Genomic DNA, 14,715 nt, shown 5'->3' with positions numbered 1-14,715 from the left:
AGATGGTGCTGGAAAGCAAAGATGCAATAAAGAAACAAATTGAATCCGGATGAGGTGTAAATGGATACAGCAGAAACATTACCAGCACCTACTTTGAGAAAATGAATATTGTCGATCGCAGGAAATGGGTGCGAACTTTGGTTTGAGGAGTACTAAATATGGAATACATGTAATTGTATGGACCTGAAACATAAAAGTAGAATTTAATTTGGAGTTCATATGTAGTGCTTCAGAGAAGATGCTGAGGAAAGTGATGTGCCTGTGAAAGTGAGTTTCACTAGTTACCTGATCAAACACAAGAAGGAAAGCAGAAAATAATGAAGGTGAACCATGTAAGAGACAAATGGAAACCTAGTTGGAGTGAAGCGCGGAACCTCCTCGAGGTGGACATTCCTGGAAGTGGAAGAAATCAAATAGTAAATCTAAAGCAAAGTAATGTGGATTCTGAAAACCTGATATTAAAAACACAATGTGAGAAACACTCAGGCTAGGCTGTATCTGTGGATGTAGTGTAATTTTTTTTAAATTTTAATTTTTTTCATTGGCTTTGTGTTTTGTATGTGCGTGTTTGGGTAAATAGGGAAAGTGGAAGAAGATGGGAAATGGGAAGTACTCCTGTTTGAAGGATAGCTGTCTGATGGCGTCCTTCCATACTTTTTCTTATCCAGGTTAACCTGCCAGGATGAGGGCTTTGTGTCTGTAATTAATGCTTCCCCAGCAGTTAAACTTTAAATGTTTGCAGAATACAGTGACAAGTTTCCAAACATTTAAATGAGGCAGGGTATGTTTAAAATTGCCCAGGAATTTTGGGGAGTTCACAAGGCCTTTTAAATCTCTCATCATCCATGTGGTTTCATAGCCAAGCAGTCTGAGATTGCATCCTCCTGTTAATCTTTCCTTTCCGTCTGGCATTGGGTTGGATCTGGAATAAGGATTTATGCTGCGACTTCTTCTTCACCCAACTAATTTTGCAGTCATGCTTAAAATTGCAGAATAAACATTGTCAAAATAAACTAACTTGAAGATTTCAACCATGGCCGTGAAGGATGTGATCAGGAATTTTTTTTAGCAATTTTCTTGGGCAGTTTGTACTCAACAAATTGATTTGTTTGCCCAGAATGTGATATTTTTCCATCTATTTATCCAATTCTCATTTCACATTTTCATATCAAGTATGGCAGTGGTCGGATGAGGGCAAAGCTTCCTGTGCATGTTCCTTTCTCCTTACTATAGTATCTAATCTTATTAATTTATTGCCTGTCATTGGTTTTGAACCAGTGACATCAGTCACAGATTTTGATGGCTTCTGAATGAGATTCAATTAAGTGATAGTTCTGCAGCATTATGGACAATTGTGTTGTGGATTTTCATCTACTTTGATCTCACTTGATGGTGATCATACTCCTTGAAGAGGTTTCTGTCAGTTGCTCAAGATTAAATTCAGCCCTGAAGTGGAGGAATACTTTCTCAAGTCACTGTACTGTCCAGTTTACATGACTGAACTTGTTGTAAACTTTTTAAATAAGTGATGCCTTTATGATGCACCATTGTAGCATTGGTCTATTGGTCAAATTAGTATTGAATGGAGGGTATGTCGTTCTGGACATCTAATTTTGATTGCAAGGGGCATTGGACAGTGTTTGTCTTTGGTATTTCTGTGCTTTCAAGAGATGTTGGCGAAACCTAAGAAGCCAGGAGAAATTCATGGATTATAGAGATGATTATGACTATGGTTTAGGTTGCTATACTCCCTGCATAATAATTGGATTTATGTGATTACAAAACTAATATAAATGGCTGGTGGACCTGCTGCTTCTCTTGACTCACTAGCCCAGTTTATCATTAATTACTCTGTTCCACCATATTTGTGATACTTCTTTTTTCAAATGCACTGGAGTGTCATTTTACTTTTTACTATTGTCTACAGAGCCTAGCCTCTGCAACACTGATATAACACACGCTATTTTAAAAAAAAACAATCCTGCTGGACACCATACTAATGAAATTTATAATGTTGCTTGTACACAGCTCTTTCTTATTCAGTGGCCTTGTGCTTCCTATCTCTGCCATCTGCTCCAGCCCAACAACTCCATCAGCCCCATAATCCTCTGAGATATCTGAGCTCATCTAATTCTGGCCTCTTGAGCATCCTCAGTTTTAACCGTTCCATCATTGGTTTCTGTGCCTTTAGCTGCCTAGGCCCTAAGCTCTGAAATTCTCTCCCTACACCATTCTGCCTTCCTACCTTGCTTTCCTCTCAGGCAGTCCTAAAAACCTGAAGTACATTTTTTGACCTAGCTTTTGTTCATTTACCCTAATATCTCCTTAAATGGCTCAGTGCCATATTTTATTTTATAATGCTCCAGTGAAGTGCCTTGGGACACTTTATGATGTTGAAGGTGCTATATAAATATAAGTTATTGCTTGTTGTAATAAACTAGCTTGTGAGATACTGTTGTGCATATTTTATGCTGTTATAAGTCTACTGATACAGTATGTGTAAGAATCCTGCTTTAATAATGTTTATTGCAATTGTTCTAGCACTAATATGCTTATTCAAAATATAATTCTTGCCTTAAACGTCTGTGCCAGGCAGTACATCACTGCCTGATGCAAGAGTTTTCAGAAGTACTGTATTGCTATAGCAAGTTCCATTGAAATTGAAGTTGAATATATTTAATATTGAATATCAGAGACCATAGTTTTGATAGTATTAATGTATTTGTCTAATGCTGGATTAAAGTCTTGTACAGTGTTGTTCAATACATGAGCCACTAACCACCACCTGGCAAATTGGGAAGCCAGATGCAGCTAACTGTAGTTTTATTCAGTAAATGAGTAATTGACTCTTGTTGGGTACATAAGCTCAATATTTGTATTCACAATGCGTGTGCTCTTTAATCATTGTGCCTTTCTTAGCAAAGTAGTAATAAGTTTTGATTGTTCAATGGGCTTATTAGTTATCTGCTAAAATGTTGTTTAGCCAAGGTAATAGGCATCCTGGAAACACCAGCAACATCAGTGGTAGCTTTCCTCTGTACATAGTCAGTTTGACTGATCGGAATAACTTCTGCATGCCAGAACAAGAAATAAGCCCAGCCAATGGTGCAACAAGGCACAATATGGCAAACAGAAAACCACATGTTCTTGAGAGCTTATTGTGGGTCTGATATTTGGTATGCGAGTCAACTTTCTCAAGAATGATTTTGATTAAGTTAGATTCCTCCAGCAGCTACAGGACAAAAACTTAGAAGCTGTAATAAATATGTGTGAGAAAAAATCATGCCAGAATTCTCAACTGTGGTGAAGGAGGAAGACTGCAGAGTTTCGCACTGAATGGTAGATATTTGTTAAGTAAGCATACACAAGAAGAACACTTACCTACATTTGTGTAAGGCGTTTTCCATTTAAATTTAGTGCATGTGGCAATAAACATTACGTTAGCCACAGCCATCAGCAACTTTTATTGGACAACATTGGTCTAGAGGAGCGATAGTTTTATTTGTAAAATGATGCACATCATCTTTATAGCTTTTCTTGCTCAATGAAGTGCATTTATTTTGTGAATAACTCACAACCTCATGCAATTTGGGTGGTAGATTATTCTATTAATCATGAGGTTAAACTTTATTTTTGTCTAGTTACTAACAGCAAGAATCCTGTTCATAAAAAATGCAAACATTAATCCAAACACTTCATTCTTTTTAGGAAGTTACAGCCAGCAGTCGTCATTATGTTGACCGGCTCTTCGATCCCGACCCCCAGAAGGTGTTGCAAGGTGTAATGTAAGTATTGTATGAGGGTATGTAATCCATCTCTTCTGGATCCTTTTGTAAAATTTATCACAATTTGAAAACTACAAGGTTTGTGCCTCACCTGTGCATAAACTAATCAGTCACAGACTACAGTTAGTTAATTCAATGATTATAAACAAGTCTGTCCCTATATTTTAAATTCTAGGAATGAATGTATACACCTCATATAAAAATATATAAATATTTATATAAAGCTGGAAACGGCTACAGGAGGAATATTCAGAACCTTTAGTTGAAAACCATAATTGTGTGGTAGCTTTTTTTAACATACACTCTGCTTGTGATTTAAAGCACTGATGAGAACCACGTTTAAATGATTTTGATGATTAGTCATCATCAATAAAAATGAAACTTTTATTTTAATTAGTCTTGTAAATGATGGCTGCAGATCTCACTTCAAAAGAAGAAACTTAGTGCGTGAATTTGTTTGGCTTGCCTTATCAACCTAGAGTGAAATAAGTTACTTTCCTAAAACACAAGATGAGCTGTGATTTTAAAATGTTAACAACACAAACAGTGTTTCAGTAACAAGCCAAGAATGATCTGGCCAAGCACTGTAGAGAAGGGCATCCTAGAAGCTGATGTCACCTGGAAAAAGATGCAGCAACTGGCCAAAAATTACACTGAAGTGGAAGACTGATGGTGGCCTTATGTAGCCAACAGCCAGTTTGCTGGTTTAAAATGGATTCTATTGAAATTGTGGGGATAGAATATCCAGGAGCATAAATTTTGGAAACAAAATCTTTTACTTTCAAATTAAGTATTGAAGTATCATACCATTTTGTTTTTGGTGATTAGTTTTTAAATCATTTTGTGCTTAACTTTTGTGCAGTGACATGAAGAATGCTGTAATTGGAAATAACAAACAAAAAGCTAATCTGATTGTCCTGGGAGCAGTACCAAGGTATTGTAATAGTTTAATCCTTTTCTATGTTTGGGTCATAGGACAGGAGTAGGCCCTTTAGCCTTTTGAGCGTGTTCTGCCATTCATGAGAGATGGCTGACCTGGGACCTAACTCCATATTCCCACCTTTGCCCCATTATACAGTAATACCTTTGATTAACAGAAATCTATCATTCTCAGATTTAAAGTTAGCAATTGACCCAGCATAATGCTGTTTGCAGGCGAGAGTTACACACATCTACCAGCCTGTGTCAGCCATGGCTCAGTTGGTAAGATTCTTGCCTCTGAGTCAGAAACTTGTAATTTCCAAGTCCTATTCCAGGACTTGAGCACAACAAACTCAACTGACACTTCAGTGCAGTACTGAGGGAGTGAGGGGATATCAGAGTCTTTTGGATGAGATGTTAAACAGAGTCCCTGGCTGTTCTGTTAGGTGGATTTAAAAGATCCCATGGCATTACCTTGAAGAAGAGCAGGGGAGTTATCTTTGGAGTCCTGACCAATATTTATTTGTCAATCATCATCACAAAAACCAATTATCTGGTCTTTAACACATTTCTATTTATGGGAGTTTGCTGTGCAAATTAGCTGCCATCTTTCTAATGTTATAACAGCGATTGGCTTCAAAAGTACTTCATTGGTTGTAAAGTGTTTTAGGACACCTGGTGGATATGAAAAATGGTAAATAAATAAAATAATAAATGTAGAGGCGTTTCCTGACTTCACTTCTGAAAGTCCCGGCTCTAATTTTTCGGCTGTGTGTCCTTGGGTCCCCCTACCAGCAGGAGTAGTTTCTATTGACCTCCACTATCCGTTCCCCCCTCAAATCTTAAACTTCAAATAAATTACCCCTTAACCTTCCAAAATGCATCAGTACTAAGATAAGCAAAATTTAACTTTGTTTATCCTTTCACAGGATGTGGGCATCGCTGGCTAGGCCAGCATTTGCTGCACATCCCTAATATTTTTGAACCGCTGCAGTCCATGAGGTGTAGGTACACCCACAGTGCTGTTAGGAAGGGAGTTCCAGGATTTTGACCCAGTGACTGTGAAGGCATGGCAACATAGTTCCAAGACAGAATAGCGTGTGGCTTGGAGGGGGTCTTGAGGTGTTGGTGTTCCCATGCATTTGCAGCCCTTGTCCTTCTAGGTGGTAGAGGTCACGGGTTTGAAAGATGCTGTCGAAGGAGCCTTGGTGACTTGCTATAGTGCATCTTGTAGATGGTATACACTGCTGCCACTGTGTCTCGGTGGTGGTAGGATTGAATGTTGAAGATGGTGGATGGGGTGTCAATCAAGTGGCCTGCTTTGTCCTGGATGGTGTCGAGCTTCTTGTGTTGCTGGAACTGCACTCATCCAGGCAAGTGGAGAGTATTCTATCACACTCCTGACTAGTGCCTTGTAGATAGTGGGCAGGCTTTGGGGAGTCGGGGTGAGTCAATGGTAACCCGCAGGCTGTTGATATTGGGGGATTCAGAGATGGTGATGCCATTGAATGTCAAGGGGCAATGGTTAAATTCTCTCTTGTTGGAGATGGTCATTGCCTGCCACTTAGCTGCCCAAGTCTGAACATTGCCCAGACCTGCATATGGACTCGGACTGCTTCTGTATCTGTGAAGTCGCAAATGGTACTGAGCATTATGCAGTCGCCAGCGAATATCCCCACTTCTGACCTTATGATAGGTAATTGATGAAGCAGCTGATTTGGTTGGGCCTCGGAAACTTGAGAAACTCCTGCAGCAATGTCCTGGAACTGAAATGATTGACCTCCAACAGCCAGAACCATCTTCCTTTATGCGAGGTATGAGTCTAAGCAGTGGAGAGTCTCTCCTCCTCTCTCTCTTTCCCCCCCCCCCCCCCCCCGATTCCCATTGACTTCAGTTTTGCCAGTGCTCCTTAATGCCACACTCGGTCAAATGCTGTCTTGATGTCACTTCACCTTTTGAGATCATCTCTTTTTGTACATGTTTGGCCCAATGTTGTCATGAGGTCAGGAGCTCAGTGGCTCTGGCAAAACCCAAACTGAGTGTCATTGAGCAGGTTATTGCTGTGAAGGTGCTGCCTGATAGCACTGTCAATGACACCTTTCATCACTTTGTTCATGATCAAGAGTAGCCTGATTGACCAGGTTGGTCTTGTCCTGCTTTTTCTGGGCAGGACATACCTGGGCAATTTGCCACATTATCAAGTAGATGCTAGTGCTGTAACTATCCTGGAACAGCTTGGCTAGGAGTACAAGTCTTCAATATTATTGGAATGGTGTCGTTGCAGTATCCAGTGCCTTCAGTCATTTCTTTATCACGTGGAGTGAATTGAATTGGCTGCAGACTGGCATCTGGAATGCTGGGGACCTCCAGGAGGAGACTGAGATGGATCATCAACTTGGCACTTCTGGCTGAAGATAGTTGTCAATGCTTCATCCTTGTCTTTTGCACTGATGTGCTGGGCTCCCCCATATTATCAAATGGGGAAATGATCAAATTTAAACTAAAAAGCCACATGCCTGGCCAGTTGGTACAATATGCTTGAGTAACTTTACAGGTAAATTTTAGAAATAAAAATTGGTTGTATATTTCTTTCTGACTTCTACTTGAGTTTTGAGTTTAAATATATATTTAATTTCCTTTTTTATTTGCAGATTACTTTACCTACTACAACAAGAGACTTCAACAGTAGAACTTAAAACCGAATGTGCAGTAGTGTTAGGAAGTCTTGCAATGGGCACAGAAAATAATGTCAAGTCTTTGTTAGATTGCCACATAATTCCAGCATTACTACAAGGTACTGTTGTTTTGAACGCATGTGCATTAAATTTTAAGTGACCATCATGCCAGTTTGTTTGGCATGAAGCTGCCCTGTCAGCTTTCATGGTATAGTACTGAGTTACCTAGACCAGAACAATCCCAAGTTTCATCCCTGACATGTACTGTTAGTCACTGTAAGCTTGCTTCAGCATCCTAGGCTAGTTTGGGGATGTGAGCAGCCAGGATTCTTGTTTTTGATTACTATTCAGTGACTCCTATTTGGATAAATTTGCAGATGTCATAATCTGGTGAACGCTTAATGAGGTTGAACAACATGATGAATGGCCATTTAATTAAGTTAATGGAAAGTTGCTGCATATGTTCCTGACACGTAACTGGACTGTAGAAGATATTGAATATCAGATGGTTTTTTTTATTCATTTATGGGATGTGAGCGTTACTTAGGCCAGGATTTATTGCCCATTTCTCATTGCCCTTGAGCAGGTGATGGTTAGCTTCTAATAATTTTAATGCAGGGTTTAACCTGGATCTTTTTGGAAATTATTGTAGAATCATAGAATGGTTACAGCACAGAAGGAGGCCATTTGGCCTGTTGTGTCCCTGCTGGTTCTCTGGAAGAGCAACTCACCTAGTCCCACTCCCTTGCCTTTCCTCATAGCCCTGAAAATCTTTTTGCTTCAGACAATTATCCAGTTCTCTTGTGAAGGCCTCAATTCAATCTATCTCCACTACACTCTTGGGTAGAGCATTCTAGATCCTGTCCACGTGCCATGTAAAAAGATTTTCCTTATGTCATTGTTGCTTCTATTGCCAGTCGCTTCAAGTTGGTATCCTCTGGTTCTCGACACTCCTGCTAATGGGAATAGTTCCTCCCTATCTTTTTCATCCAGACCCCTCATAATGGAGCCAAGCTTCATTATACATTCTTAGCTGACAGCCCAGACATCCATTACTCTGAAATTGCTGCACCCAAGGGAAAACATTGCTTCATTGACAGTTCTTTCACACTGATCTATTCTGTCAATTACGCAGTGTTTATTTACATAAGATGAGGTTTGTGCTTGCAGTTTCTGCTCCTGATACTTTAAAAGTCCTGGATGATTGACACTTTCATAGGGCTGTAGTAAAAGTAATTTTATGATTGAATGCTTTAAAGCTTTTTCACAAATAGCTGTTGTTACTACTAGGGTTCAGTGGTTCTGTACTGGGTGAATGGTATGGAGGGGCCATAGGTTGGCATGGAGCATATGAGGAGCTATAGGGGGTGTTTGGGTGGCATACCATTTGGGTGGTATGAATGGGGCATGGGGAGGGGCTGTGGCCTACAGGAATTTTTTTTCCTTTTGTTGATTTTATGGTAAAGAGCACCGAGGCAGGCCTTTTAAAAAGTCCACTTTAGCACCCGGCAGCCCATGTGGTTGCTTCCGAACTCCTTTGTGGGGGCCTGACTTCTGTTTCCACTGCCTCCAACATCCAGAACGAAAATCTTGCCTTTGCAAGCACTTTCTCTGGAAGTGGGTGTGCCAAGCCAGGAAACTTCCCAATTCTTGCCACCCACCTCGAAGATGAAAATCCATCCCCAAATCTTCCTGTATTCTGAAATTGTGAAAAACAACTGTTCACCACTAATTTATTTCTGCTCACTCAGCCAAATTTATATCTATGCTGCCGCTGTCTTTTTATTCCATGGACTTCAACTTTGCTGACTAGCTTCTTTTGTAGTGCTTTGTCAAATACCTTTTGGAAGTTCATGTTCACTACATCAATTACATTACTTTCATTAACCCCTCTATTACCTCATCAAAAATCTCTAGCAAGTTGTTTAGACACAATTTGTCCTTAATAAATCTGGGCTGGCTTTCTTTAGTTAATCCACATTTACCCAAGTGACTTTTAATTTTGTCCTGAATTATCGTTTCTAAAAGCTTTCCCATCACCTGGGTTAAACTGAGTGGACTGTAATTGCTGGACTTATTCTTGCATCCTTTTTTTTGAACAGGGGTGTAATATTCGCAATTCTCCAATCCTCTGGCCCTGTATCTAAAGAGGATTAGAAGATTATGGCAAGTGCCTCCACAAATTCCACCCATCTTCCCTCAGTACATGGATACATCTCCTCCAACTTGGGTTACTTGGCAACTTTAAGGACAACCAGCCTATGAAAACTTTGTCAATTTTTAGCTCATCCAGTGTTTCAGTTACCTCCTCTTTCATTATGACTTGGGCAACTTCTTCCTTATTAAAGACAAATGCATAGCATTTATTTAGTATCTTGGCCATGCTGCCTACCCCCATGCATAACACCCCTTTCAGGTCCCTAATTGGCCCCATTCCTTTTTACCACCCTTTTACTATTCGTATGAAGACTTTCGGATTCCCTTTTAAATTAGCTGTCAGTTTCTGCTCATAACCTCTCTTTGCTTCTCTTATTTCTTTCTTCACTTCCGCTCTAAACTTTTTGTATTCAGCCTGACTCTTGACTGTAATGTCCACCTGGTGTCTGTCTAATGCATGCCTTTTCTGCTTTATCTGCTCTCTATCAATGTCATCATCCAAGGGGCTTTGAATTTGTTTGCCTTACCTTTCCCCCTTGATGTACACAAACTATCTCCTCTTTTTGTTCCGTTACTGTTTTGCCAGCCAATCTTTGATTCCAGTTAACCTGGACTGGATTTGTTCTGTCCCCATTGAAGTTGGCCCTCCTCCAATTAATCCTTCTTACTCTGGATTGCGCCTTGTCCTTTTCCATTGCTGACCTAAACCTTATGATCACTGTCCTCTAAATGTTCCCCTATTGATACTTGATTCACCTCATTCCCCAGAACCATATCCAGCAGTGCCTCCTTCCTCGTTGGGCCAGAAACATACTAATTTAGAAAATTCTCCTGAACACACTTCATAAACCCTTCCCCCTTTCTGCCCTTTACACAACTACTATTCCAGCTTCTATTAGGGTAATTAAAGTTCCCATTATAACTATATAGCTCTTACACCTCCTTAATTTCCTTGCAAATTTGTTCCTCTATATTTTTCCCACTAGATGGCCTATAGAATATATCCAGCAGTGTAATGGTACCTCTATTGTTTCTTAGTTCTAACCAAATAAATTCTGTCCTGAACCCTCTGGGACATCTTCTTTTTCCAGCACTGTAATGTTCTTAATCATTATTGCTGCCCCACCTCCTTTCTTTACGTTGCTATATTTCCAGAACACCTGGTATTCAGGAATATTTAGCATTCAGTCCAGCCCTTTTTTGAGCCAGGTATCTGTTATCACTATGATATCATATTCCCACGTGGTTGTCTGCACCTGCAGCTCACCTAATCTATTTACCACACATGGCACATTTGCATACACACACACTGACATAATTTAGGCCATAAATCTTCAGATCTTATAGCAAATAATTAATTAGAGATTGTTGTTGGGTTGAGATAAATAACTGAGTGTAATAAATCCTTTTTCCATTCCCCACCACTGAAATAGGTCTCCTCCTTCCTGACCTGAAATTTATAGAGGCGTGCCTTCGATGTCTTCGCACAATATTGACAAGCCCTGTGACACCAGTGGAGGTGCTTTTTACAGTAAGTACAAAGTCTGACACCTGAGTAGTCAGTTTTTTGATGTCTTGTTTAAAGAAACCATTGAGTGGCAATATGCAAATTTTATTTTCTCCACTCTTGCTGTTTTTAGTTAGCTTCTGCTTGGCTCTGTTCATATAATCAGGAGTGCCTACCCTTAGGGCATAAGGCCATCATGGAACTCTCCAGAGGGCTTCTCCTGAATTGCCTCTTGTTGGCTGACATGCAGCAAAATTGCTGCCTGCCTTTTAGCCATAAGTGATGCATGGCTCCTCAGGGGAGATCAGCAAGGAATGAGAAACTGTTGTGGAGGGAGTGATGGAAGATACGTAGCTTCATAATTTATTGATGTATTGGAAGTTTCAGGGGACCCAGTTATTTCCTAAAAATATACTGTATTTTAACTTTGTTTTGACACTGTCCCTAGGATGTTACTGTGGTTCCACATCTCATGTCCTTGCTCAGTAGATCTCGATATACACAGGAGTATATCTGTCAGATTTTCTCCCATTGTTGCAAGGTAAGAGACTTTAAATGGAAATAGAACATTTTGTTTGTAGAGATACAAAACTGAAAAATCTTCAAGCATTACTGCAGACTTTTTAATTGTAATTTCAAAAAGACGTCTGTCCTAAATTGTATTAGTTATTGTGTTAAACCATATATAATAAACCTATAACACATTGGGCAAAATCAGTGCGAGCATTTGTTATTGGGAAAGCACGTGCAGTGACTTGTAAATTGAATGTATTTTACAGAAATCTGATGAATCTTTTTTCATTGTGTTGTATTTCACTGAAATCATGAAGGAGTAATGCAGGAACTAGTCAAAGGATTTTACATGAGTTTGCTTCTCATCGGGGACCGATTCACACTGATGGGATGAAACTTAATTAGACCACTTTCAACTGACCACAGAATAGCAACATAAGTTTGTGTAATTCAACAAAATGGGAGCCTTCCTTAGTCAGAACTTTAGGGTGACTGGGAAATTAGGGGGGAAAACACTGGCGTAGTGGAGGAAAACCATTTAAGAGTAAGATATATTGGGGAGAAGTAACTTTATTCTTCATGTGGCCTATTTTGTACTAATTTTGGAGTATTTGCTTATATTGAGTGCCAAAAGTAGGACAATATTTCACTCTTCACCTTTGTTCTGAACTAATTCATTTTGAGGTGTAGTTGAGCCCCACTTTCACATTTTTGGATTTTGATGCTAGCTATTCTCCTTGACCACTCCTGTAAGCTGACCTTGCATTCCCTACTCACTGGAATATGCTATTACCTGACAAAGACAAAAGTAAACGTAGCTTGACCTAGCACCTGGGCAAAGAACTCTTGTCACTGTACTCAGGCTAATTAGGATATATCACATGCCTGGTACTCCTGACTTTAGAAGATAAAATGTGTTTCAGATCAAGGATTGGGTAATACACCAAAATTTATAACGCATTCAATAAATAAAACATTTAATTTTAAAGCTAATGAACGGTATTTGGTACAAACCTTTGTTTATCTGTGTATTTTTGGTGGCTTTGTCTCTACTCAGATATTCCTTTCAGCTTGGAAAATTTATTAACAGTAACTGGCTTTAATCCTGAGGCTTGTGGCCAGCAAGAAAGAATCCAATAAATAAATCATCATAAAGAAAATTACGTAAATTTTTCATCATGCTACATGATTCGGGAAGAAAGCAAGAATTGGCATTCTTCCTCCACCTCCATAAACTCTTGGCATCTGAAGAAGTCCAGGAAGGCCCATTCTGATGTGGTGCTAAGGCATTTGCTGCAACTTTCTGATTAGTTGCTTACACAGGAACTTCCTACTGTTTGGGACAATAATTGCCAAAATTTATGGTATCAAACAATTGTCTTTACTCTCATTGGCTTATTTTGGGCAAAGAGACCAATTCAGGCTCTCACAGATCTTCAGGTTTATGGAGGTCTCTGAATTGAAGTTCATGAACTATGTTAACTTGAACCTGAGAAGCCCTTGGACAAGGTAGCCTTTCCTTCCTCTCAAACTTCCACTACCCAATGGAAACCCTTCCTTATTTGCTTTGAAGTTGATATTAATGGCAGCCAATGTAAAGTGACTTTAACATAGTAAACGTCTTCAGGCATTTCAGAAGTGCAAAGATTGTGTCCGAGGAGACAAAGACATCATGGACATCGTAGAAAACGTAGAGTTTGAGGAAGTTTTGAAAGTGCGGAGAACAGTAAAGCTAGCCAGAGGGGTTTAAGGAGAAGGTTTAAGCTGAGGGCCCAAAAACTTGAAAACTCTGTTGCAAATAATGTGAGGGAGGGAGGGGTAATGCAAAACATAAGTCAAAAAAGCTGACACATAGGGCTCAGGCTATATAATTTGGAGAGGACAAGCCATGGAAGGATTTCTAAATAGTGACAAGGATTTAGAAATTAATGCATCAAGACTGAAAAACAATTGAGGAAAACACATCGGGGTGAAGGGATTGGGCCTTTGTCTAAGATAGGATGTAGCCAACACAAGAGAACTGAAATTTATGTAGGACTGGAGCATGGTAAGCTAGAGAACCGACAAGCTGAATTTGGATGTGATGGAGGTGGGGAGGTAATGTTGCAGTGATTGAAGTAAGTAAACATTGTATTGGATAGGATCTTGCTCCTGAAGTTCAACCAAATGTTAAACATGATAATGTGGTTGCTTTCAGTTGAATATAGCAGTAGAGGAAGTGGAATTTAATATTCTGCTGATCTGTTTTGACTCCACTTAGGTAAGATCTGTTTTTGGCACTTTCCTTTGGTGCCTTGAGGCAGCCTCCATAAGTATCAACCGTCTCTGCTGCATATTCCATGTTACAATTTTGACATTCTCCCAACGTTTTTAACTTGTGACCACAAAACAAAGGCAGTTTCTGTGAGTGGACTGAACCCCTTATAATCCTTTGTGTTGTAAATAGACTAAAATCTGCCCTTTTTACCATGAAATTACACACCAGAGGTTAGTTGAGCAGCTCATTTGTACAGTTCAAAAGATGGTAATTATCTGTGTTATATCAAGGCTAAAAATAATGCCTGATTTATTTGCAAGGAAGATAATTGCATAAACGTAGAGGATACAGCAATATATCAGTAGTGCAATACTTGATTAATATGATAGAGACATATATAGTTAAATAAGATATAGTCAAACATCTTGGATGAAATAAATGTGATCCAGTGATTTAGCTCACATGAAGTTGTATTCCTCTCTTTGAAATCCGAATAAGATATGTTTGAAAATCAGATGGATTTTCCACAATAAGGCATCAAATTATTAACCATTGTTACCATTCTGTAATAGAGGTTTCCTGATGAATTAGATTTTAAGATCTTGAGTGTGACTACTTCTCCTCGTCTACAATTTGAGTTAGCACCTGAAAAGGGGTTGAACTGGCCATTGTATAGTCCTGTAATGAAACTAATTTGCAAATATAGGAAATATTATCAAACAAGGGAAACTAGTTCAACCATCTTATTCTGATGGAAAAATATGTCTTGCCAGTTTTATCTACTGACTGTCCAAAGAAGCTTCATGTTCAGATATGTTAACTGGAAATTAGTTTGGAAATTAGTTTGTACTTAGTTGTGTGCAATTGTTTTTGTTTTCTACCAGTGTGGCTCAGTTAATG

At 39.3% G+C, this 14,715-nt stretch overlaps 1 protein-coding gene across 6 annotated transcripts in view; it reads left to right on the top strand.

Annotated features, from left to right (window-relative positions):
- The window catches only part of armc8 (armadillo repeat containing 8), a 110,463-nt gene that overhangs the window by 10,932 nt on the left and 84,816 nt on the right, over window positions 1–14,715 (top strand). For all 6 annotated transcript variants that reach the window (XM_041200330.1, XM_041200332.1, XM_041200331.1 and 3 more), the window contains 5 exons: window positions 3,709–3,785; window positions 4,648–4,719; window positions 7,358–7,500; window positions 10,972–11,069; window positions 11,494–11,586. In XM_041200330.1, the coding sequence (XP_041056264.1) occupies window positions 3,709–3,785; window positions 4,648–4,719; window positions 7,358–7,500; window positions 10,972–11,069; window positions 11,494–11,586 (483 nt within the window). The remainder of the gene's footprint in view (window positions 1–3,708; window positions 3,786–4,647; window positions 4,720–7,357; window positions 7,501–10,971; window positions 11,070–11,493; window positions 11,587–14,715) is intronic.

The sequence above is a fragment of the Carcharodon carcharias genome, chromosome 12 (genome assembly GCF_017639515.1).
Source record: "Carcharodon carcharias isolate sCarCar2 chromosome 12, sCarCar2.pri, whole genome shotgun sequence".
Classification (NCBI taxonomy): Eukaryota; Metazoa; Chordata; class Chondrichthyes; order Lamniformes; family Lamnidae; genus Carcharodon; species Carcharodon carcharias.
Note: the sequence above shows the minus strand (reverse complement) of the source record. Positions and strands in the feature narration are given on the sequence as shown.